Here is a 23,740-nt window from a genome sequence, read left to right as displayed (position 1 = left end):
AGTTTTATAAATAAATAATTAAGTTTATTGTGGGATTATTTTGTGCAGGTGAAGGGATGCATATGCAAGGGAATTTAGCAGAATTGTGAAGCCAATGTCAAAAGGTTGAGACATCGTAGTTTCAACATGGTTGTCATTTCTATCTCGGTAGTGGAACATGATCATTCCTGATCAATTGCTACTGAAGTATTCTACTCGAAATTTCAAAAAATCGACAACCATTTCAAAAAATAAAAGGACAAGCATATGAAGATAAAAGTGCAAAAGGAATCTTTCAACCAAAAATAAGAGATGAAAAAAAAGATCACATGTGAAAAAGTAGAAGCAAATAAAAGTTTTTGAATTTACAAAGAAATCCTATTTATAAATATTTAAGTGTGAAACTGAAATGACACTTGGAGAAAAGCATCGATGACAAAGAAATGCTATTATTTCAAACCTCAATCAAAGGTATGAAGTAGGTCTAAAATCAATTAACACAAGGAACAATGATTGGAATTATGACGCTTTGAGGTAATTTCTTCAAGCCTTGCTAGAACTTCCAAAACTTGCTAGAGAAACGAAACAACCTAAGTCATTGCACAACCTACTTTTTGTCTAAGAAGTAATTATTATACTTAAGCAAATCAAATCTTTCCCGTACCACCCAACACTTGAAGATTCGATGAAACTCAATCTCACCAAGAGCTTAATAATCTTAAATAAAGAATAACACTTCACAATTCCTATCAACCCATCACCTTCAAACTTAGACATCACTCATCACTCTACTACCTGTACCTATAGAAAGAAGTGGTCGATGGTCAAAATCCACGCCAAGCCAACCTTGTATATAAACACCTCCCTCAAGTACATGAGCACATGAAATAAGGATATAAAAGAACTCAACTACTTATAAGACAAACATCCTACAACAATTCTCTATTTTTTTAAAACACCAATTCCTTATATAATTTTATTATTATAACAATATCGAAGCAATCGAAAAGTAGTCTAAACCACAATTTAAATCTTATTATTAGAATTCTATCCATATTGAATGGCATAGCTACCTTTGTAAGACCAATTTAAATTATTGGAATTGCTGGTTTAACTGTAGCAGCACTTTGGGGAACTAGATTTTCAAATATGAATAGATTTAAATATCCATCGGGTAACTTTGGTCATGACTGCAAATAATATTCAATAAATTATAATGAATATCGAAAAAAATGGCAAAATAATTTAAGTAAATTTAAAACCCTCAATGTTCCCGGACAGGAAGAAGGCAAAAATATATGGCACCTCAAATCATGGATGTACAGCCAATTTGCCATTTCAACTTCTAAAAATGGAATGGAAATCTCCAAACCTTATGGCTTCATCCAATTATGATAGGCATTCGTACGGAGACATGAAAGTTGTAAGGATAAATACGTAAATGGGTTCTCCATCACGATCATTAAGCAAAATTAAGCCGATAAGTGGTACTCGACATAGTTGATTAATACTTGGAGAGTCGATTTATATAATAACCCATTGATAAATCTCTCCCTTATCATGTTGGAAAGTGGGCCTCAAAGGATATAAAAGATTAGCAGCAATGTACTTAATTTAATCATCAACAACACAGCTGACTGTGAACTGATGATTAAAGATGCTGCCAGTTCTTCCTTGACATATAAATTAATAACATTACTTGGCAAAGGTATACTTTTGGGACTTAGATCGATGGCAAACGTGCCGATCAATGATATGTGATGAAAGAATAACAAAACTGATTAACCATTTATGAAGCACTGAACTATCCCACGCGTACATTGCAGTGTTCTTCAGTCGATATCTTCAAGGTTTTTTGCTCCATAACTTATCAGATATAAAGCAATTCATGGCAAAGCAAATAAACTATTAAGACTGGGAGAGATAACTTTTCCCAACAACTACTCATCCTAATTGAGATATCAAACTATGAAAATGACTGAATTGAAGTGCTGGATGAGTCATCTAATTGTTAATAAAATTAGTCACGGGAACTATAATTTAGTTAGTGGTTAACCTTTTAAAGTGCACTACTTTGCGTCATCAGGCACAAATCCACTTTTCCCTGCAGGAGTTTTCAACTAATGAAAATTTTCTCACGAAATTGACTTCAACTTTATTCCTCAAATTTTATTTTATTTTATATCAGACAACAGATTAAAGTACACGATTCTGAAATTTCTGTGGCATGCTCACACATCTAATCTCTTGCATGCATGCATGCATACATACATACATACATACGTGTCACAAGATCATGTATCTGATGTAAAGCCTTTTGATAGACACGTTTAGTCGTGACACTCCACGTTATTAAAAATGTTAGATTTCTGATGTTATGAGCTCTGAAACTGTTACACTTGTAGCGGACAGTGGCCCACCTTTGAAGCCTTTTTCTTCCTATAAAACCTTCATAGGCTCAACAATCACTGCAAAACATTACAATTTTACAACCCTTCAGCCTCAGACATCGACTTCAAAACTTTAAAACATGGTTCCTAGTGAGCTCAGTACTGAACTTCACTACCTTGCACCAGAAAACCCGATCCTGATTCCAGACAACCTTGGAATGATGCAAAACACAATCCCAGGTTTTCATTTCGATAGATTCTTAAACATCCAATCCGATTCCCACATCCCACTGCCCGCTCATGAATTCATTGCACAGTCCTTGTGCACTTCAACTTCAGATGAAGCAGAGGAACACCAGCTGAGGAGGATCATCGACGAGCGGAAACAACGAAGGATGATATCGAATCGAGAATCCGCTCGTAGGTCGAGGATGCGGAAACAGAAGCACCTGGATGAACTTTTGTCACAGGTAGTCAGGCTTCGAAATGAGAACCAGTCTCTCATAGACAAGCTGAAACATGTATCAGACTGCCATGACCAAGTTGTTCAAGAGAATGCAAGACTCAAGGAAGAAGCCTCCGGTCTTCGTCGAATGGTGACGGACTTAAGAACTGGCAGCCCGTATTCTCTATCATTGAGAGAGCTGGAAGACGTTCCCTGCAACACTGCTTACCTGAGAGCTGAGCCGACAAACCAATCCATTGCTAACTCTGTAGATTTGCTATATTAAGATGAGAGTTACACTTATGCCGCAATAAATAACAATCCTATCAGTCTATGTTCCTCCTTTTCCTTAGTTTTAGCCACGCAATAACATCTATTAATCATTTTAAATACTAGTTGAAATAACTGTTTGCAGCTCTTCTCGCCGCATAACATATCTATGGCAGAAAACGATATCAGCAATAGTAATCCATCAGAAGCAAATCAAACACTCAATCATGACTTTTAGCCATTAACCATTTTATGATTATGAGCCCACCAACTCTGGTTATAGAAGTTTCATTTGAGATATGAATTAGAGAAACAACAGTATATAGCACTGAGAATCCTCACGGATGATATGAATTTTATGTATTGGATTGAAAGAAACAAGTTGGTTTTAAAGTGGTGGTCTTTTCACTGAACAGGTTCCAGTCATGCCACAAGTGCAGTCCCCATAAAGGCAGTTCAATCTCCAGTGTTGGTCACAATAACAGGGACAATATGACAAATGATAGTGGAGGTGGCTGCTAATAGTGGCTTCATCATTCAAACAATTACTATATACCAACTACCAAGCGCAAAACATTAGAAAAAAAGGCTATCCACTAACATAACCCTAAACTACTATTTTTAAGCTTTTTGATGAGAGGCATCGATCAATTTGCCTGCCTAACAACTTGAGTTCAGCCCAGGTTTACTTGTTTTCACCAAAAAGCATCGACATCAAAGCACAGGCTTCACTTGTTCTTTATATTGTTCAAATGTAATTTGTCATTGCTTGAAACTTCATCTGTTGGTTTCAGAATCTCATCAGCTCTTGAGATTTCTGAATCCTAATAAGCAATAAACTTGAAGGCTCAGCACCCAAATTGACGCAAGAAAGAAGTTAGATTTCATTATGGGAGCACGTGTATTCCACTCATGTCCAATTAATAAAAAGTATATTCATGCTTTTAAAGTTTTCCAGATCACTAATTAATTTATATCAGATAGAGTGTCAAAACACGAAAAAGAAAAAGGAAAAACCCTTAAGGACCAATCTGAAAATCCAAAGCTCCTGCATGAGAATTCTGTCTGCATTATTTTTCTAGTTTTTTTTTTTTCTGGTATGATATGATCTTTGATCGGTCTATCAGATTCATTTAATACATGCCATGATTTCGATTTACATAGATTATAACCTTTATCAATGGCAAAAAACATAAGAAGTGAGCAGTTTAAGTTGTGAACATTCCAGAGAAGTAAAGATTGGAATTCATAGAGAAAAGATCATGGAGCATCATTTTCCTGGGTATAAATATAATCCGTATGAGCAGCCAATGACCTTCTAATCATACATTCTTCATCATTCAAACCTCTGCACTCACCATCAATGAAACTTATCGATTCCTATAAATCGTTAACATAGAAAAAAATTCAGTAAAAATATACCCACTAAATAAAGAATAGATATGTTCCAGGGAAGAAAATTAACTTACTGGCGTAGAAAATGGTTGCTTCTGAAGGTCATTGGAAAGAGGCCTGGCTTTTGCAGTTGATAGCAGAAGCAAAGCCAATGTCAAGAAAAAGAAGCCTTTTGCCATTGTTTTGTTTTTTTTGGGTTTTTTTTTTAACTTTTTGCAGTTTGAAGAGAGCTCGGAGAAAGGAATTAAGCAATAACAACTGCAGACTGCATTATTTATATGAGGTTTAAGTTTTTAAATTTTGATTAGTTTGTTTATGTTTATTTTTTTGAATCAATTTATTGAATATTGAACCAAAAAAATATGGATTAATATATTCCGTTATATTCATATGATTTGTATATGTTATTTATACTTTCCCGTATCATATTTGTATGTAATTTCATAAAAGGAGCAATAAAATCATCAAAAAAGCCAAAAAGTCAAAAGATTGGCAAAGTCCAGTTGGGAGACAGGGATGACATAGTTTCCTAGGAAACATCGCCTTTGATGAACATCATCGAGAAGTGTATTTTCATTTTCCCATTTTCAGGGTTTAGGGACGATGCAGAGAGACTTATATGTAAAGTAAGCTGTACATGCAGATGCATGCACGTGAGCACCTGTCTACTTGTTGTTTGAATACAATAGTTAATTTCATTATCCGACCTATTTAATTTGTATTTATTTTCATTTAATATTGGTTAATATACTTAAAAAACCCCTCAAACTATTATATTTTGTTTAAACAAGCCCTTAGGTTATTTTGTAATTAAATAAGCCCTATAATTTTTATCCATGAAAACCCTTGATATTAATATTAATGTAAAAATGATTTGAATTTTTAAACTAATTTATATTTTATGTCTACGTAAATTTTGTGAGAATATTTTATTAAATAAAAATAAAATAATATATTTAAAAGTAAAATAAACTAATATTTTAAAATTTCTTGAATGTGTTTATATACATAACCTATTTAATCATTTGTTTGAAAATTTTGATTACTCTTTTAAATTTTATATTAAAATTAAAAGTATATAGAATTTATTTATTGTGTTAACGAAAAATTAAAAGTATAAAATTCAAAATAATTTTCCTTTACTATTAAAATCAAGGGTTTTTTTAAATAAAAAATATAAGATAGAGATTTATCTAACTACAAAAATAGTTTAAAGACTTATTTAAACAAAGTGTAGTAGTTTAAGGGATTTTTTTATAGTATATTAGCCATTAATATTAAAAAGGTTCTTTTTCATTACATTAAAAGAAAAAGGTTTTTATTGTTGATTGAGTTTTAGTTCGATTAGTATCGGCATTGTTGTCGGTGCAGAAGAGACTTGGGTTCGAATGCGCTGAAGTATTTTATCCTTCTATTTAAGGGTTGGGAAGGAATTAATGATAGTTCTATATATTGTATAAAAATAAAAGGTTTTTTATTTCAAATTATTTGTCTATTTTTTATAAATTTATCTTAATCAAATTCATTAAACATTAATTAATATTTCCTTTTAAATTAACAAAAAAAAATGCATACTCATTATTATACGATGCAATTTACTTTTGAATACACACTGGTTATAAAAGTTTATTGGCATATTACCACCAAAAAAGAAGTTTATTTGCATATATAAATTATAGACTAAAATAAAGTTTTTGTACTATTTAGAACTTAATCTCTTAATCTTTATTTTTATGAATTTAGTCTTATTTTTTAGATTTTAAAATTTAGATCTAATTGTTAATATCGTTAAATTAAGTCCTATTAAATTTATTGGTACGTTATTTTGAAATGAAAAAAATATTCACTTAATAGCTCTGTAATAAAAAAAGTAATATTCTAATAAACTTAAATTTAATTGAATAATTTTAACAATGTCAACAATTGAATTACACTTTTAAATCTAAAAAAAATAGAGGAACTAAATTTTAATATCTATAAAAGTAGGGGGACCTAGAACAAATTTTAACCTAAGTTTTTATTGTAAACTTATAGATCGCGGCTTAAATCACCGACACGTTTAAAAGAAGTTGTAATTAATTAATAACTTATTAAACATGTCGAGGACAATGCCATGAGAAACCAAGCAGTTTAGCGTTCCAATGAATTGAGAATCAAATATTAATGGAATTTAAAAAAAAATACTCCAATAAAATAAATATATATACGCATTATTAATTTAAAGATAGTTATGAGACATAAATTATAGCATTTTAATTTAATCGATTCACAAGCTCTTTGTCAGGGTCTAATATATTAAAGCTCATAAGCTTAAAATATGAATAGTTAAAACGATTACGTTTTTATGTGTTTTGTGTATTATTGTTGTGTTTAAATTACTTTATATATTTATAAAATTTAATATATAAATGATGTTTGTAATGTAAATTTTAAATGACGTTAAGAGGAAGGAGTTGGAAGCTTGGGTGATGATTTTACTCGGTGGCGTATGAAGAGTTGTTGTAAGAGATTGTAGGTGTCTTTGGCTTAGTAAAAAAGTAGAAAGAGAAACATTATTCCTCTTCAAGGGCATAGGAGGGTACTAATAAATGAGGGTAATCTTGTGATATTTTTTATTGGGTTAAGCCATACAAAAAATGTCATATTTGGACACTAACAGCATTCAACTAGGACATTATCAAATTCAATTCATTTTAATCAAATTGAGTTTATTTAGAGTGATTTAGGACACTTTTAAATAATTTTTAAAATTTAAATGTAATCGGAGATCATTCGAGACTCTTTTAAGTCAAAACAGTGTAAAGCACATGTATCAATACCTCTAAGCTAAGTATTGGTACCCTAGTTAAGTTATTGTAGATTTTTTTTTCATTCTAGAAGTTAGGTACTGATACCTGTCTCTAAAGGTATTGCACCGCAAGTGTAAAGAACCCAAAAACATGTTAAAATGCTCTCTTTTCATGCCAAAATCATTATCTTTCATTCCCATACCTCAATTATCCATTTTAAAAATAAAGCACCACCAAAATAACATGTAATACAATATATAATGCATTGAAAAATAATGCATTAAGCTTAGTAAATACATTAAAAATCAAATTTACCTTTACGATTAACAAAATGTTAAGATTCAAATACATAACTTATAATAATATAAAATGGAATTAAATAGAGGTTAAGCATTAACAATTCTCAACTATCTTCTTATATGACACTTACTAAGTTCACTAATAAATTCCATTTTTTGTTTCATGTTAGCCCATATGTAGACTCAATAGAACACACAAGATATGCGAAAAGAACACTGAATTACTAACACAAATATGTGTACACTGATATGCATGAAAGTGCAAAGTCATTGAAATAGATCGAAATGCTTCCGTCACTAGTACCAAATTTTAGTATCACTGTATTGTATCGAAGTGCCACTATCACTAGCACACATAAAAATTCCTAATGGTATCTCATCTATATCCTACTAGTTCATATCTTATTTACATGAGCATTAAATATCCTAAAATCATCACATTCACTTAATGGTGATTCAAACTTTACACTCTTTTATAATTTAGTCCTTAATTACATCAAATTCAATAATCATTAAAATATTACTTGACATCTGATTCAATATCATAAAACACTTAATTTAATTTCTATATCTAATAATTTTGTTTTGTTTATCTAATTTTTTTGTACATTTTTCAATTTAGTCCTCTTTACAACAAGTTCACTACATATAAATTATTTTTCTTTGTCATTTAAATTCATCTTTTGACATCACTATTTTAAAATCGATTTCATAGTAATTATCAATCATTATCTTATATAATTTACTTACATAAATGTTACTATAACAAATTCAATAAATTTTCACTTAAGTTTTATTAGGTAAAGTGAAAATTTTGAGGTACTTACAGCCAAGTGTTTGGATGAGCTTTCTTCTTTTTCCTTCACTTTTTAGCTACTTATTTTCCCTTATCACCAACTTGAGATTCACCCATCTTCTCTTTTTCTTTGTTTTCATAAGAAAACATATACAAGATTTAATATCAAAACAATAATAAAATAATATTTACATACACTTTTGTTGAAATAAACATGAGATTAATGATAAAACCTTATCAATCTTACCTTAGTGTTTATACCAAACCATAACTTAAGTTTGATTTCTCCTCCAAGATGAACATCACTTGTCTCCACATGAAACTAAACTTACTATAGGGTTGCTTTATTATTTTCACTAAAAAATTTATTAAAGGAATTGAAGGAATTAAAGTTGGGTTAGTTAAAAATGGTGGACAATACTAAAATGAAACAAAATGAAAGTAGATTATCATGAACAATAGAGGTTTATGTTGGAAAGGATGATAATGGATGGAAAATTTTACATTTTTCTATAAAAATCTATTAAATTTAATAAATATAAAATTATAATTATAACTTAAAAACATGAATATCATCGTTTTCAACATGTGGCCCATATTCAATCTAAGTTCTCAAAAAAAATTCAAGACTTAAAATGGGCCAACAATTATGAGATATTTCTCATAATTATCTATTTAAGAAAAAACCATTTTGCCCCTATCAATCTCTACAATTCCATCATTTTTTTATGTCACTTTCTCGGTATAATTACACTTCCAATCTCTACAACCTCGGCAGACTTAATTTATGTGATGATGTTTTTAATTATCTTGATACTATTGGTTGGACATCTTATGCGAATATTAATTGTGCTGCATACTACGAACTCGTATATGGATTTTATGCAACATTTAGCTTCAAAATAAATGCAATTAGGACTGTGGAAACTCATGACATCGTCTACTTCCAATTGGTTGGTAAAACATTTAGAATGTTAGTTTCGAATTTCAATATAGCTATGGGTTTCACTGACCCTAACGATGTTCAATCTGATTCATACCATACTGCTTTACTTGACATACCAAGCAATTTCGATGTCGATGTTGCTTACTCGACTTTGACAAACTCTATATCACACACTTACAATTCTAAGACCTCTAAAGCCTTACTAGTGCATGAATCAGCCCTAAGATACATTCATAGATTTCTTACTTTTAATTATTAAGGCCGCAACGATTCTTCGTTTGTCCTAACTAAGACGAAATTATTTTTCTTGTGGTGTATGCATTCCGATTATAAAGTCAATCTAGTTGGTTTGCACAAAGTTTCTATATATCACACATTTAACCAGAAACATTTTTCCATCTAGAATTGATTTTTCATCTCTTACATATGCATATATTATGGATCATTTAGATGAATATTGTTTGGATTTTATGGGCTTGTTTGTCGGCACCCCTACTACGTTTCATTTTGTTTCCCCAGGTACACGAATTGCTCGCAACAACAGAGGTTTTCGTCTATGACACAATCTATCTCCCAAGGAGCAAGATGAATAACCCCTTTCGGCTGTAGAGGCATGACTAAACTGCATCGAGACTCGCCTTGACATAATGGGAGCTCAAATCTCAAAAATCCCCACCATATTGTAAAACTGACATTTCTAACAGCCTCCACCAAATTAAATATACACGGGAAATACATTTTACCCTTCCCTTTTTTATTCTTTTAAATTGCACATTAAGGGCAATGTGGGCTAAGTAAGGGGGATTCGTAGTACATGTCATACTATTACTTATTTTTCGTTGCATGTATTAATTCTTACACTGAGATTATTCTTTAATTTGTTTTGAAATTAAACATTCAATTCCTATGCTTAGTTAATTCAAATAACTAGATAATTTATGAATAATTGCTTATTGCTTAATTTGATTATGAAGTGTTTTATAGAATTGAAAATATTGTGAATAAGTCAACATTTCATGAAAATTGTTAGCTCTTTAAACTTTCTTAATAAAAACACTTGAGTCTCATATAAGTAATTTTATCTTCTGTCAAAAAAATAAGTTGAAATAGTAATATATATACTCCGCTAATGGCTTAGTTATGAGTGAAGATTTCGGAAATGTGACCAAATTGAGTAATTGAGATGAGGTGTTTGGATTGACATCTCATTTCGTGTCAAAATATTTGAGTATCGAATTGAAACTTGCAAAAGCTCCGCTAACCGAGCTGCTATGAGTAAGAAAAAAATTCTGTTTGGAAACGTGTCAAATTGAGTAACTGAGGTGAGGCGCTTTGGTTATCACCTCATTTCACATAAAAAGATTCAACTACATCCCAAACTTTTAAGCTTACAAGTTTGATTAAGCTTTAAGTTAGTGAAGTAGTTGATTTTTGCATAATGTTAAAATTTATAAAATGCTTGATGGTTAGACCTAGCAACTGCTTATTCATGTTTCACTTAAATTGTTTGCATTATGTTTGGTTGTGGAAATAGACTTTATTTTGAAAAAATTGTCAATTGATTTCTCGTATGAGAACATGCTTGAGGACAAATATCAGCTAAGTAGGAGAGATTTGATCGAAGGCTAATTTTGTGTGTTTAATGTACTTATTTTTTGTCAAATTTTGAATAGAATTAATGCTACTAAGCTTATGATTTTTTGTTTAAATTTTGTCAGGATGCAACTGGAATGGTGAAGTTCGAAAAAAAAAGCAAATTTAGCTAAATTGGAACAAACAACAATAAAAGGGGCCAAATTGAAAAGTTGAAGAATTAGTGACTGATTAAAAATTAGATTTTGAATTTGTCAAACTCTATAAATAAATAAAAATCTGATTTTAGTTGGTTATTAGGCATAATCTTAACAGGAATCATGTCAAATTCATGCTAAATTTGGCATGATTCCTCCTAAGGTTATGACACTAGAGCAAGATAGAAGTGAATGTTCCCAAATTCATCACTAGTCTCACTTTATTATGGATATATAATCTAGAAAACTTTCCATTTCAATTTAATTTTTTTATTTTTAATATTTTTAATATTTTAAAAACAAGTAAATATTTAAACATAATTTTTCAAAAAAAATAATATTCTCAATTTGAACTTTAATTTTGAAAAATACAATTAAAAGAGAAAGATGTAAGAATTTAAAGTTATTTTATAATGCATTTTTATAATTTTATCTTTTTAATATTTTTAAATTAAAGTAAAATGATACAATAGTAAGATAAATAATTATCATATTTATTATTTTCAAAAAAACCACCCAACTTATACTTAATTTTTTTTAATCAACTTGATTCGAAATTGATTTGATTCCAAATGTGAACATGCTAAGGGTAACCAAAAAAAGTTGCAATCTAAGAAAATCTAAGCTAAACCAGGGCCATTTATGTATCATGCGGGAACTAATAAATTTATTTATTTATTTTTATTATTTTGAGTTAATAAATTTGTTAATTTATTGTATTCATTAAAAAGGATACAAAAATAAAAGAGAGAACCAGAGTGGCCGGGGGCTTTCTGCGTATTCCTCTGCATGTGATCCATTTCTTCGACGTCCTTCTTTAGACTGTTTCCTGTGAAAATTTTGGATGAGAAATCAAAACTTGCGAAAAACAAAATGGGTTTGATTCAGCTTATCAAATCAATTAATTGGGAAGAAGAAGATTATCCTGCTCAAGAAGATTTCATTGTCCTTCCTTTCTTTTTTATGTTTTTCCCCTCTGTTCGGTTCTTTCTCGATAGGGTTCTGTTTGAGGTACTTGCTTTTATCCCTTTCAGACACTTTTTTTTTAATGATAATTTGATTGGATTTTTACATTACTTCTTAAGTTTTGAAATGCTTTTGAAACTTTGCTGCTTCTTTTTTTTCTTTTAGCTTTATTGAATTGTTTGATGGGTTGTTTTTGTTCTAATGGGATTGAATAATATGGGATTCATACGTGTTCTTTGGTGCCGCTAGTTGTTTCTTTGCATGCGAATGGCATTATACGTACTTTTATGCTTTTGATATGATGCTATAAAGAAATCGATTTGGATATTTGGAATTAGATCCTACTTCAACTTTCTTTTAATTATGTTTTTAGGTTATCGTATCGATATTTAAAATGAATAAGAAATAGATAATAGAATGGAAATGCATCTAAATCAATGTTCTTAGTAAATGCATTTGTATTGGATTGGCTGCATGTCGTCTTTATCTAAGTGGGATTGAATAATATGATATCTCTCCCTCTATCCTTAACACTTAACAGTATATTAAGAACAAAAAAAAACCTTAACAGTATACATGCCTGGCCGTGACTTGGTTTGAGAAAATTTTCATGCCGGGCCTGAATTTCGCTTGCCTCGACCCATTTTTCTGTTCATATATAAAATATATTTTATATACATATACATATATATAATTTTTACAATACAATTTAAATAAAAAGAGGTTTTATTTAATTTGAATTTGGGCTGGTCTACGTTAACACCCCCAAAGGCTATGGCAGATACTGTGTTTGAACTTTGAATCCACTACTTGCAGATTCCGACCCGACATGGCTGGTACTCAAACCACAAGGCAAGAGTCTAGGTTTCCATTAGGCCTATTTAACTTAGTTGGCGAGTTAATGGTGCCGTAGCATAGACATATAGCTAAATCTATGCGCTCGAAAACACATTGAAAGTTTTATTTCTTTTGATACATCTTTAGCTGTGTTGGAACCAGATTTCTTCGGAAGAAACTTGTATTTTCTTTGGTGGCTTTTCTTGAGAGCTGCTTCTGGCCTTTATTTCTGCATAACACTATGGGTCATATTAGTGAAAAGGATTTGTGGTATTTTGATGTAGCTTGCGTAATATGGAATTGAGTGAAGGACTATATTGGTCTTGTTGCTTCAGGATCAGCTACAAATTAGCTTGGCTCAAGCTTCTGTTAATATATTTTATCTCTTTGAAGCTTGAGCATGATTCACTTAAATGTATAGAGCTGCTGGGAGTCTAAGCTTGAAGTGTTAGCAATAGATGTTTGATGTCAATGAATTCTAAAAGAAAGAAGCAAATGTAAACTGAAGGCTTTCGGTACTTGGAAATGAAACTGTTGGACTCTATTTCCCTAGTCTGACTGAAATGTAGTTCTTTTCTTTATTTTGTTTTCTTCAGATTAGTTCTCCTAAGAGCTTAAAGCAATAAATAAGTGTCATCCCTAAGTTGACCCTAATTCCCCAGGATGTTGTTTGAACCTATATTGTGTTACTGAGTGAGACTTTGCCTTGACTGTTGTATGTTTATGGGTTATTCACAATTAAGTAGAGTTTTACCATTTTGTAGAATTATTTTCGTTAAATCTTCCCCTACATAAAAGCTTAATGTCTTTGTTTTCATGATCACATGTTGAAACACTGGCATATTCCTATGAAATAGGTGACTGCATTGTGTGTGGACCTGTGCAGTGCTATCTGAAGATTTGCTTCCAGATTATTTTCAGTGCATCCAGGTGCCGTGTGTTGATGTACAAGTATTCTGACTAAAGTTTGAAACTTTTACCAATATGGGGAGATAGTTTATTGCAATTTATTTGCTAAATGACGCTTGAAATAGATTAAAGTCAAGTGCTATTTGAGTGCGGATAAGGTCCATATCATTGTTGATACTATCAAGTAAAATCATAAATTAAGTAGATCAAAGTGCTTGTCTGAAATGTTTTTTAATGTAATGTAATGTAATTGCAATATGTGTTTAGCTAGTTTGGTCACTCCTCTCCATTGTTCAATCTCTCTTTTTTCTATCAACGTCAATCCTCCTAACAGTTTATTCATTTAGAAAATATCTTACATGGTTTCAGAGAGTTGGAAGGCAGTTGATTTTTGGAAAGGGATATCAGATGCTAGATATCAATAAAACAGACAACAAGAATAAGGTTATAAAATTTAAGGAGTCAGCTTGGAAATGCATTTACTTTCTCTCTGCAGAATTTCTGGCTCTCTATGTAACTTCTAAGGAGCCCTGGTTTAACAATACAAGACACTTTTGGGTAGGGCCAGGGGATCAGGTCTGGCCTGATCAAAAAATTAAGTAAGCTTCATTATCAATATTCAATAAATTGCTCCTTTTTGCTTCAAATATTAACATCGACTTAAGGGTATCTTTGCGTTTACTATACATTCAACGATATGAGATATACAACTTTATGAACTCGGCAGGCTAACTATTATGTTTGTTTTCCAGATTGAAATTAAAGGGACTTTATATGTATGCTGCTGGGTTTTATACATACTCTATATTTGCTTTAATTTTCTGGGAAACAAGGCGTTCTGACTTTGGAGTCTTAATGGGTCATCATTTTGCAACTGTCACCCTCATTGTGCTATCTTACATTTTTAGGTATGCTTTGGAGACTCTTACTCTAATGTAAGATATTAGGCTTGTTGACTCTTGAGATTTTAGAGAGTAGTTGTTTCTTTTCCTTATGCCAGTTTTATGCAGATTTGGCCGTGTCGGTTCAGTTGTTTTAGCAATTCATGATGCTAGCGATGTATTTTTGGAGATAGGGAAGATGAGCAAATATTGTGGTGCTGAAAAACTCACTAGCATTGCATTCATAGTTTTTGTTTTGTCATGGATCTTACTGCGCCTCATATACTTCCCTTTCTGGGTCCTATGGAGTACAAGGTTTGTATGATTTCATGTCTGATATATTTTTTCTGCCAAAGTTTTATGAGGTTTCCTTTCAAGTACTTGAGAAACAAACCCAAATCCATACAGATAGCACTGAAGTCAAGGGAAGAGAATGCAACTATAAAAAATATAAGGCTTGCACCAAGTAATCATTGGTTACATCAGTCAAGTAACCAGCAATCTGTCCCTCTCTCTTATATGAATTAAGAAAGGAAACTTTTGCGGTGTTTTGCTAGCTTATCCACATCCCTGTTGCAAGTCCTAGACGTTGGAGTAGTGCTGGTACCATGAACTTATATTTTAGATCTCTAGATTTAAATCTGATTTAGGAACTTTTGATAATGCCTTTTGCTATCTGCTTGCTTCAGTATATATGAAGGTTTATCACACTGATTACTGATCATTTTGGAAGGGGTGAGTTCTGGGATTCCAAGAGCTTTGTCTTGCTACAATGTGATGGGAACTGGCTTTCTTTTAAAGAAAAATATATATATATTCTAAACTTGCCTTCGGGTTCTGATAATGTACAGAGAATAAAAATCCACTTAGATTGAGTTTATAATTTTGTTCTTTTTTTTTTAAATCTTATTTCTGTCTTCTATGGCAGCTATGAAGTTGTCCAGGCATTGGACAAGGAAAAGCATCCAGTGGTTGGACCAATTTGTCATTATCTGTTCAACACACTTCTATTTTGCCTGCTTGTTCTTCATATTTATTGGTGGGTACTGATGTATCGAATGCTAGTCAACCAAATCCAAGCTGGAGGCAAAATTAGTGAAGATGTTAGATCTGGTAGGTACAGCATATATATATATGTATTTGTTCTTGGAAATAACTGCACGTAAGAACACAGATTAACTATATAAAGTGATAATAATCAATCTCAGTAGTAACTTCTGACTTTAAAGACATGGATTTATTGTGTGTATGTGTGAATTTGTGTCTGTATATTTATATTGTTGATTGGCTTACTTCCTGACTGATAAATAATGATTGCTGCTGCATCGAGGCCATACGAATCATTCCTACTGCATCTATTTTACGCACCTTAGGATGCTACATCATTCTTTTCTCATATGTAATAACTTTAAAAAAGAGTTTCATACCCTTGTATAATATACATCCATGTTGTTATTCTCTAGAATGTGCTTTCAAGTGGCTTTCCCTTTTGAACTTCATAGCTGGCTATTTTATCTTCAATTTATCATTTTTATTTTCTTTTTACAGATTCTGAAGATGAACATGAAGATTGATCCAAAAACAAGCAATAGGGCCTCGGAAGGACTCATGAAAAGGTAATTTTACTTTCATTTGAAAACCTCATAGTACTCACCATTTTAAGGAGCAAAATCTGTTATAGACCTTCACACTTTGGTTCAGATTAAAACCGTCATCGAAATCGGGCATTGTGAACAAGTGGCCAGTGAGTGAACGCGTTGTTTTTGTGTGAAGTTTCGGTTTTCACTTTTGCCATTTTTCTGTAAGCTTCTGAGCAGGTCCATTTTCAGTTGAACTGATAGAGAGGGCTCTTTGTATGTCCTGCAGATGGAGAACATCCCTGGCTTAAACATCGATATTTCTTTCAAGTTCAATGAAATACGCACGTTTCCTTGTAATAGAAGGAAACTTTATATTGTTTCATGATGAAGGATGGGACTGGTGTAAGTTTAGTTGTTGATTTTTGATGTCCGGCTTTGGCACCTTCACAATATGGGGTTTAGGTCAGTTGGGTCACCAGTAAATTTTTTGCTGTTAAGATAACATGTCTACCATGAAAACCTAATTCATCAACATGAAGATAAGTCGTCAGCCAGATTAAGGGTTATCTTACGGTTTCAAAATTTTTGCCCTTAAAACCAATTGATCCCTTTAGTCTTAGTTCAGTTGAAGTTTGATTACATTATTGTAGACTCGAGTGTCAAAGCTTATGAAACTGTCATTAACATGGTACCAAAGCTCCTTTTTTTTTTCTTTCTTCTTTTCGAGATTAATAACATAGTAAATTTATTAATTTTTGACTACATGTTTGTCTTTTTGAATAAAAGAATATAGTATATGTCGTAACCAATTTTTAAAAAAAAAACGGGTATCGACTTGGAGAAAAAACGAAAACGGGAGTCGCCACCAATCTTTTTAGGTGTGATTGGATCACCTTGTAAAAGTGGTTGTTTTTAATGAATGGTTTGATTTATTTAAACAACGATTTTGGTCCACGTAAATCAAGAAAACAGGTTCGGGAGTCGGTTACGCACGAGGAAGGATTAGCATCCTTGTAGCGCCCAAAAATTGGTACCTAGTTGATTAATTAATATCTTAGTGTCGAAAATGGAAAGCTTGAAAGACATTGAAATACGATCCCTCTTTGTAAAAATGCTAATTTGAAAATGACCGAATAAATTAAAACAAATGTTAAAGACTCTCTCATCTCGAAGTAATAAAATGTCACGCTCAGTAAGTTAGGACACGACATCTCAAACTTTGAGAATGAGCTTGCCTTTATTTAAAATTCATATATTCTAAAATTTTTTAAAAGGCTGTTTGGTTATTTAGGATAAACAAGAAAAGTCGAAACCCAGTAAGTTAGGGCACGTTTTCTCGAATTTCCTAATACCAAATATTACTTTTATTTTTAAACAAATTCTTATTTTGAGGTGACAAAATGACGTACCCAGTAAGTTAGGGCACAACACCTCGTACTTCCAAAAATAAGTGTTTTTTTTCGTATTGCGATTTAAGAGGATTATATCGTTATTTAGATTTAAACGAGGAAAACCGAAACCCAGTAAGTTAGGGCGTAATTTTCTCGAATTGTCTAAATACGAAACTTGTTTTATTTTAGAAAAACGCGATTATGTGCGTCGAGTAAAAGACCAATGTAATCATAATCGCATGGTGAAATAAGAAACGAGTTGCAGTATTAACGTGTATAATAATAACAAAGGTGGTGATATAAACAACAATTATAATGACAAAATAATATGGATTTGCAGATATATTGAGACATATAAGAATAAACGAATAAACATAATGAAATAATGATAATGAAAACAAAACGAAATAAAAATACAATGATAAAGGAAATAACAAAGCAAATTATAGTATAAATTGGATTTTAAATCGGGGGTAAGCAAATAAACATATGAGTAAGTAAACAAACTTATAATAAATAAAATAGTAAAAATGGTATAAACATAAACAAGTATTATATAAAATAAAATAATGATACAAAATAAATAAAAGGTTTGGAATTACATAAAAGTATAAACGAATAAGTGGTGAAATCAATGTATTATATAAAACGTAAATGTATAAAAGAGAAACTATAATAATAGTAGTAGGTATAATGAAAGTAAAAAATAATACTAGATATGACAATAGTAATATTAGTAATAAAAATAATAGCTATATGAATACTAACCATGACAATAAGGAATAATAGTAATAATAATAATAAAATAAAAGTCATGTTAATAATACATTAAAATATAATAGTAAAATACTGACAGTGGTAGTGGTAATATATGAGTAATACATAATAGAAAGAATATAAAAATACAATAATAATAATTGTAATAATATAAATAATAACGTATATGTATGAACAATAATAGTAATAAAAAGAAGTAATAATAATAATAATATAAATGATAATGTACGTAAAAATCATAATAGTTAGAGATAAAAGATAATGGAAGTAGTAATAATAATGGTATTAACAAAATACAATAACAATAATGGTAATAAAAAATAAAAATAATAGTAATAATAGCACGTTAAGTTGTAACAGTAAAATAATAAAAATTGTGATAAGAAAAACATGATAGTAAAATAATAATAGTAATAATATTAATAAAGATACAAAATGATAATAAGTAAAAATGCCAATGAAGATAATAAAAAAAATAGCAATAGTAGAATAGTAATATTCATGCGTAAATATAAAGATAGGTATAATACATAAAATATAAACATAAATATAAAGAGAGAAATAAAATTAGATAAGACGAATATAAATTAAGATATAATAGCAATAATAGCAATAATAATAAATATTTATAATAAACAATAATAAAAGGAATAAAAATAATAGTAATAATAAGAATATTTAATACTAGTAATAATAACAACAATATAATATACATATGAAAAGTACTGATAATAGCGCAAATAATAACAAAAATAATAAAATTAACTAATTTAACAGTAAAATAGTTAAATAATAAAAAAGGATTAAATTGAGGACTAAAACAAATTATTAAGTACAAATTTAGATAAACAAAAAATGATTGCAAACTGAATTAAAAGTGGAAGGACTTACTTGGAAAATAACCCACTATAGCAAAAACGCGCGGATCTCAGGTAAGGCGGGTCGGGTCGCACGGGTATGGAATAAAACAGCGTCGTTTTGGGTGTTTAAGGCCAGTCCCAAAACGACGTCGTTTTGGTGGCCTATATAAACCCCAAATTTTTTTTTTAAGTTCATTTCTTCTCCTCTTTAAAAAAAATTTCCTTTCTTCCTTTTTTGTTCTCTGCAGGGGCCATTGCTCAGGCGAGGTTTCAGTCCGGTCGCCACCGTGGACCGCCGCCGTCGCCGGCCACCGCACACGGTGGCCGGAAAATATAAAAGGTACGCTTTTTTGTTTTTTTTATATTTTTTAAAATTTTTTTTGATATAATCTAATATATTGTATAGGAAAAGATAGATTCAAAAATAGAAAAAAAAAAAGAAAAAAAGAAGAAGAAGAAGAAGAAAAGAAAAGAAAACCTTAGCCCGATTTTGAACCTCCTTTCTATTTCAATTTCTTTCGTTGTTCTTTTTGCTTTGAATTGCTGCTGTTTTTATTCAATGTCTCTCCTTTGTATTGATAAAGAAAAAAAAAGGGTCCTTTTACATTGTGTTTTGATGGCTTTTATAGCCTTGTTACATGATTTATTTTATATTATCTTTCTTTTCTCTTCCTTTTGCAAGTGCAAGTGGAGTGGTGGCATAGTGGCGGTGGGAGCAGGTGGAGTGAGTGGCTGACTAGCATGGGGCTAGGGGCAGAGGCGGCAGAAGCTGATTTTGCTAGGGTTTTTAGTTTTATTTTAGGTATTGGACTTAGGTTTGGGTAGGTGTATTGGGTTTATATTGGGCCCGCAAATTGGGCTTGTACAGTATATAAATATTGGAGTGGCTACCATCTCCACGTGAAAGTGAAACTAGTTTTGAACTTCAAGGATCATGATCATGAATGTTTCAAACATCATTCTTGTTTGTCAAGTAACAAAGACAAAGGGCCTATAACGTGGAAGTTTTAACTTTGAGAAAATCTTTCTTCCTTTTAGTATTATTTAAATGGGTTGAAAGTCCCAGTAATGACTAAAGCTGTTCATATTACACCAAGTGAGCTGAATTTCAATTTGTCAACTGAAAGTGATCAATATTTAAAGCCTTGGTTTAACCTAATATGTTCAACTGGTTAAGTCTATTCGTATTAAACTAAAAAGAAAAGTAAGATCGTCACTATTTTCTTTTCTTTCCCTTTTTTTTTTTGTCGTTGATTTGGATTATAACAACCCTATACCAAAGAGGCTGCTTTTTTTTTTCTTCTTTTTTAAATTACAAATAAGACATGCAATAACATGTGGAGTTCCTGATTAATAGTAGATGTAGGATTCATAGACCTCTTTAGGATTATGACATCCTTTTTCACTTCCATAAGTTTAAGAAAACAAGAGGTTTTAATATCGGTGTTGGCACCAATTGCAGGATATTGTTTACTTCAATAATTTAGGCTTTATATTTTGTCCAATAAAGTGTCTTGAAAAATGATGTGTCACTTACATCCCTAGTTAAACTCTACTACACATTCTATATAATATCCATGGCTTTCTCTAAAAACATGATAGATGAGTATTAATAATAAATTATACTCAAAGGTCATTAAATTATTAATAAATTTACGTTTTGGTTATTAAATTTTTAAAAATTATAAAATAGTTATTAAATTATTCGAAAGTCTTTCTATTTAAGTCACTGGATTGTTAAAATCGTTGTTGTATACCTTTTTTTGTTCACACTAACTACACCAATTAAAAACTGTCTTTTCTCTGCTCTTCTACAATTTTTCAGGAAAAAACTTTGAACGTCATAAATCTATAAACCAAAATTCAAACGGTTTTCTTCTTCAATCTCTGACATTAATTGTCATATCGATTTAGATTTAAAATATATTATTCTACTTGTTGATGGGTATTGATTCATCGTACCGATCATCGAATAGCTTGGAGCTCGCTAGTCGAACTTTAAAAGGAAAACTTAACATCCTAGTGACTTAAATAAAAATTTTTAAATAGTTTAATGATAATTTTGTAACTTTTTTAAAATTAAGTGATTAAATGTAGTTTAAAAAAGAAAAGTTTAGAAATTTAATTATAAAAATAGGATAAAAATAAAAGTTGAATTATTAAGAAGTAAAGAAACATTTGTTGTTATGTGTCGATGCATGATTTGGTGGGTGGCCCATAAATCTTTCGAAGTAAATTAATTTAAGAATTAAGACAACGAGCAGGTATTGGGATCTCTCTTTGTATGTGAGTTATAAGTAACATATTTGGTGTGAGAGCACTCACCAACCATGCCAACATTAGTTCCATCCTCTATTGACTAATTGTTTTAACTTGTACTAAATAATACTATGACAGCTATGCCCGAAAAGTAAAAAAAATAAATTATAAAAACAGCACTAATATTTCCCCATAAATATGTTCAAGTACATTTCCCGGCCCCCACGCATTTGTTCAAAACAATGGCGCATCAACCTTCCCTGATCAGTCTGCAATGGTTTTCAATCCTTCTGGCTTGTATTTCCTTGTTCAGTTGGACCATTTTTGCAGTTAGTCCAGACGCTCCATTGACATTGGATTACTACAAATCAACATGCCCCACTGTGTTTGAGATTGTGAGGAAAGAAATGGAGTGTGAAGTAAACTCTGATCCTCGAAATGCAGCTTTGGTTCTTCGGTTGCATTTCCATGACTGCTTTGTTCAGGTTTTTTAATTCAAACACACACATATTACTGCATATATATCGGGGAAGTTAAAAAGATTTCCATTATGAATTTTCATATATGTATAATGATTTGTCCAGGCATGCATATGCAGGGTTGTGATGGGTCAGTTTTGCTTGATGATACAATCAGTTTACAAGGAGAAAAGAAAGCTTCGGCAAATGTGAATTCTTTAAAAGGTTTCGAAATCATTGACAGGATTAAGAACAAGCTTGAATCTGAGTGTCCTGGGACTGTTTCCTGTGCTGATATCCTCACCGTTGCTGCTAGAGATGCAGTGATTCTGGTATAACAAGAAGCTAGATTTAATCATTTTTCTTTTTGGGGGTCTTGATTTTCTTGGGAGGGCACTGATTTAATGGTTGTTTTGCAGGTGGGTGGACCTTACTGGGATGTACCAGTGGGAAGAAAGGATTCAAAAACAGCCAACTATGATCTAGTTAGGGAAAACATTCCAACAGCAAATGAGGGTCTTCTCAGTATTATAGCTAAATTTCTTTATCAAGGTCTATCAGTGACTGATATGGTAGCTCTTGCTGGTAAGCAATTTACATACAAAATAAAAATATATACATTGCATTCATCTTGAGCAAACTTTATGGCTAAATTTCTTTATGTTTCCAGGCGCTCACACCATTGGAATGGCACGGTGTGAGAACTTTCGAGCTAGAATTTATGGAGATTTTGGAGCAACAGATTCATATCTCAGAAACTTGAAATCCATCTGCCCTGCTGCAATTAGTAGCTCGGGAGAGAATAACGTAACAGCAATGGACAATGTTACGCCAAATCTTTTCGACAATTCATTTTACCATACACTGCTGAGAGGGGAAGGGTTACTAAGTTCAGACCAAGAAATGTATTCCAACGTTTTTGGAATCGAAACTAAGAAGCTGCTCCGAAAATATGCTGACGACCCCCTGGCTTTCTTCAATCAGTTCTCGGATTCAATGGTGAAGCTGAGCAACATTACGAATTCGGATAGCATTGTCAATGGTGAAGTCAGGAAGATTTGCAGATTTGTTAACACTTAAAAATAAATACCTGCAAAAACACCCGCCATTTTTGTTAATGATTCCTTTGATTGTGTCTAGGAAATCAAATAAAAACTTCTTTCAAGTTAAATTTGAAGTTCCTTCCTGTAACGTTATTAATTTCAAACCTACCCTGTAAATTTGTGATTCTCTCTTGCGTCTACTTCAATCAATTATGTATTTAGTATTCTTATTATTCTTTAGAATGTTATATATTTAAATAAATTTTTACATATTAATTGTTTTTTAATTATTTTTGTGTAAATGTTCTTCCCATTTTATTCAATAAAAAAAAACTACACCATTTGTCATTAAATTATGGGTAACTTTTTGTTTTGATCACTTAACTAAAATAAAGTTACAATTTAATTAAAAATTTTCATTTAAGTTACTAAACTATTCAAAAGTTCTTATTTAAGTCACTGAGATGTTAAATTTTTTTTTTAAGTTCCACCAACAAGCTTTAAGAGATGATTTGATGATCAGTACGATGGACCAGTATCCATCGACGCGTAAAAGAACATACCTTAAATCCAAATTGATCTAACGATCAAGTATCAGAGATCGAAGAAAAAAACTGTTTGACTTTTGATTCATAGATTCGTGATGTCCAAATCTACTTATTGAAAGAAATTGAACTGTA

The 23,740-nt window shown here is 31.2% G+C and overlaps 4 protein-coding genes and 2 long non-coding RNA genes across 8 annotated transcripts; 4 read left to right on the top strand and 2 right to left on the bottom strand.

Moving 5' to 3' along the window:
* The first annotated feature begins 2,387 nt into the window (after positions 1-2,387).
* Positions 2,388-3,885, top strand: LOC107934747 (basic leucine zipper 43). Its single transcript, XM_016867248.2, has one exon. The coding sequence runs from the start codon at positions 2,510-2,512 to the stop codon at positions 3,098-3,100; it is 591 nt and encodes a 196-aa protein (XP_016722737.1). The 5' UTR covers positions 2,388-2,509; the 3' UTR covers positions 3,101-3,885.
* A 252-nt stretch (positions 3,886-4,137) lies between these two features.
* LOC107934748 (phytosulfokines) lies at positions 4,138-4,724 on the bottom strand. The gene is made up of 2 exons (XM_016867249.1): positions 4,554-4,724; positions 4,138-4,464 (listed from the first exon to the last, which is right to left on the bottom strand). The coding sequence occupies exons 1-2, from the start codon at positions 4,656-4,658 to the stop codon at positions 4,345-4,347; spliced, it is 225 nt and encodes a 74-aa protein (XP_016722738.1). The 5' UTR covers positions 4,659-4,724; the 3' UTR covers positions 4,138-4,344.
* Positions 4,725-11,830: 7,106 nt separating this feature from the next.
* LOC107934736 (LAG1 longevity assurance homolog 3) lies at positions 11,831-17,036 on the top strand. Of its 3 annotated transcripts, XM_041083116.1 has the most exons (8): positions 11,978-12,110; positions 13,760-13,832; positions 14,181-14,410; positions 14,564-14,719; positions 14,822-15,007; positions 15,621-15,805; positions 16,241-16,308; positions 16,559-17,036. In XM_041083116.1, exons 3-7 carry the CDS (start codon positions 14,220-14,222, stop codon positions 16,264-16,266), a joined length of 744 nt encoding a protein of 247 aa, XP_040939050.1. In that variant the 5' UTR covers positions 11,978-12,110; positions 13,760-13,832; positions 14,181-14,219; the 3' UTR covers positions 16,267-16,308; positions 16,559-17,036. The 3 variants fall into 3 exon arrangements, with proteins under 3 accessions (XP_016722729.2, XP_016722728.2, XP_040939050.1); XM_016867240.2 differs by lacking the exon at positions 13,760-13,832 and having other exon boundaries at positions 11,831-12,110; XM_016867239.2 differs by lacking the exon at positions 13,760-13,832 and having other exon boundaries at positions 11,831-12,110; positions 16,394-17,036.
* On the bottom strand, positions 15,619-19,463 carry LOC121211003 (uncharacterized). Its single transcript, XR_005906352.1, has 3 exons — positions 19,332-19,463; positions 16,347-16,552; positions 15,619-15,772 (listed from the first exon to the last, which is right to left on the bottom strand). It is a non-coding gene; the product is annotated as an uncharacterized lncRNA (long non-coding RNA).
* Positions 19,464-19,500: 37 nt separating this feature from the next.
* LOC107934737 (uncharacterized) lies at positions 19,501-20,259 on the top strand. Its single transcript, XR_001694033.2, has 2 exons — positions 19,501-19,640; positions 19,983-20,259. It is a non-coding gene; the product is annotated as an uncharacterized lncRNA (long non-coding RNA).
* Positions 20,260-21,723: 1,464 nt separating this feature from the next.
* On the top strand, positions 21,724-23,330 carry LOC107934750 (peroxidase 11). Its single transcript, XM_016867250.2, has 4 exons — positions 21,724-22,044; positions 22,158-22,349; positions 22,437-22,602; positions 22,688-23,330. Exons 1-4 carry the CDS (start codon positions 21,802-21,804, stop codon positions 23,095-23,097), a joined length of 1,011 nt encoding a protein of 336 aa, XP_016722739.1. The 5' UTR covers positions 21,724-21,801; the 3' UTR covers positions 23,098-23,330.
* Positions 23,331-23,740: the final 410 nt, after the last annotated feature.

Source organism: Gossypium hirsutum, chromosome A12 (assembly GCF_007990345.1).
Source record: "Gossypium hirsutum isolate 1008001.06 chromosome A12, Gossypium_hirsutum_v2.1, whole genome shotgun sequence".
In the NCBI taxonomy this organism is placed as follows: domain Eukaryota; kingdom Viridiplantae; phylum Streptophyta; class Magnoliopsida; order Malvales; family Malvaceae; genus Gossypium; species Gossypium hirsutum.
This window is presented reverse-complemented; position numbering and strand designations above follow the sequence as displayed.

Coding starts and splice junctions, on each gene's coding strand:
- LOC107934747 (XM_016867248.2), top strand. CDS start 2,510: ATGGTTCCTAGTGAGCTCAGTACTGAACTTCACTACCTTGCACCAGAA.
- LOC107934748 (XM_016867249.1), bottom strand. CDS start 4,658: ATGGCAAAAGGCTTCTTTTTCTTGACATTGGCTTTGCTTCTGCTATCA. Junction 4,465..4,553: donor AGCAACCATTTTCTACGCCA/GTAAGTTAATTT, acceptor AACGATTTATAG/GAATCGATAAGTTTCATTGA.
- LOC107934736 (XM_016867240.2), top strand. CDS start 11,973: ATGGGTTTGATTCAGCTTATCAAATCAATTAATTGGGAAGAAGAAGAT. Junction 15,008..15,620: donor TGGGTCCTATGGAGTACAAG/GTTTGTATGATT, acceptor CTTCTATGGCAG/CTATGAAGTTGTCCAGGCAT. Junction 15,806..16,240: donor TAGTGAAGATGTTAGATCTG/GTAGGTACAGCA, acceptor TTCTTTTTACAG/ATTCTGAAGATGAACATGAA.
- LOC107934750 (XM_016867250.2), top strand. CDS start 21,802: ATGGCGCATCAACCTTCCCTGATCAGTCTGCAATGGTTTTCAATCCTT. Junction 22,045..22,157: donor TCCATGACTGCTTTGTTCAG/GTTTTTTAATTC, acceptor ATGCATATGCAG/GGTTGTGATGGGTCAGTTTT. Junction 22,350..22,436: donor CTAGAGATGCAGTGATTCTG/GTATAACAAGAA, acceptor GTTGTTTTGCAG/GTGGGTGGACCTTACTGGGA.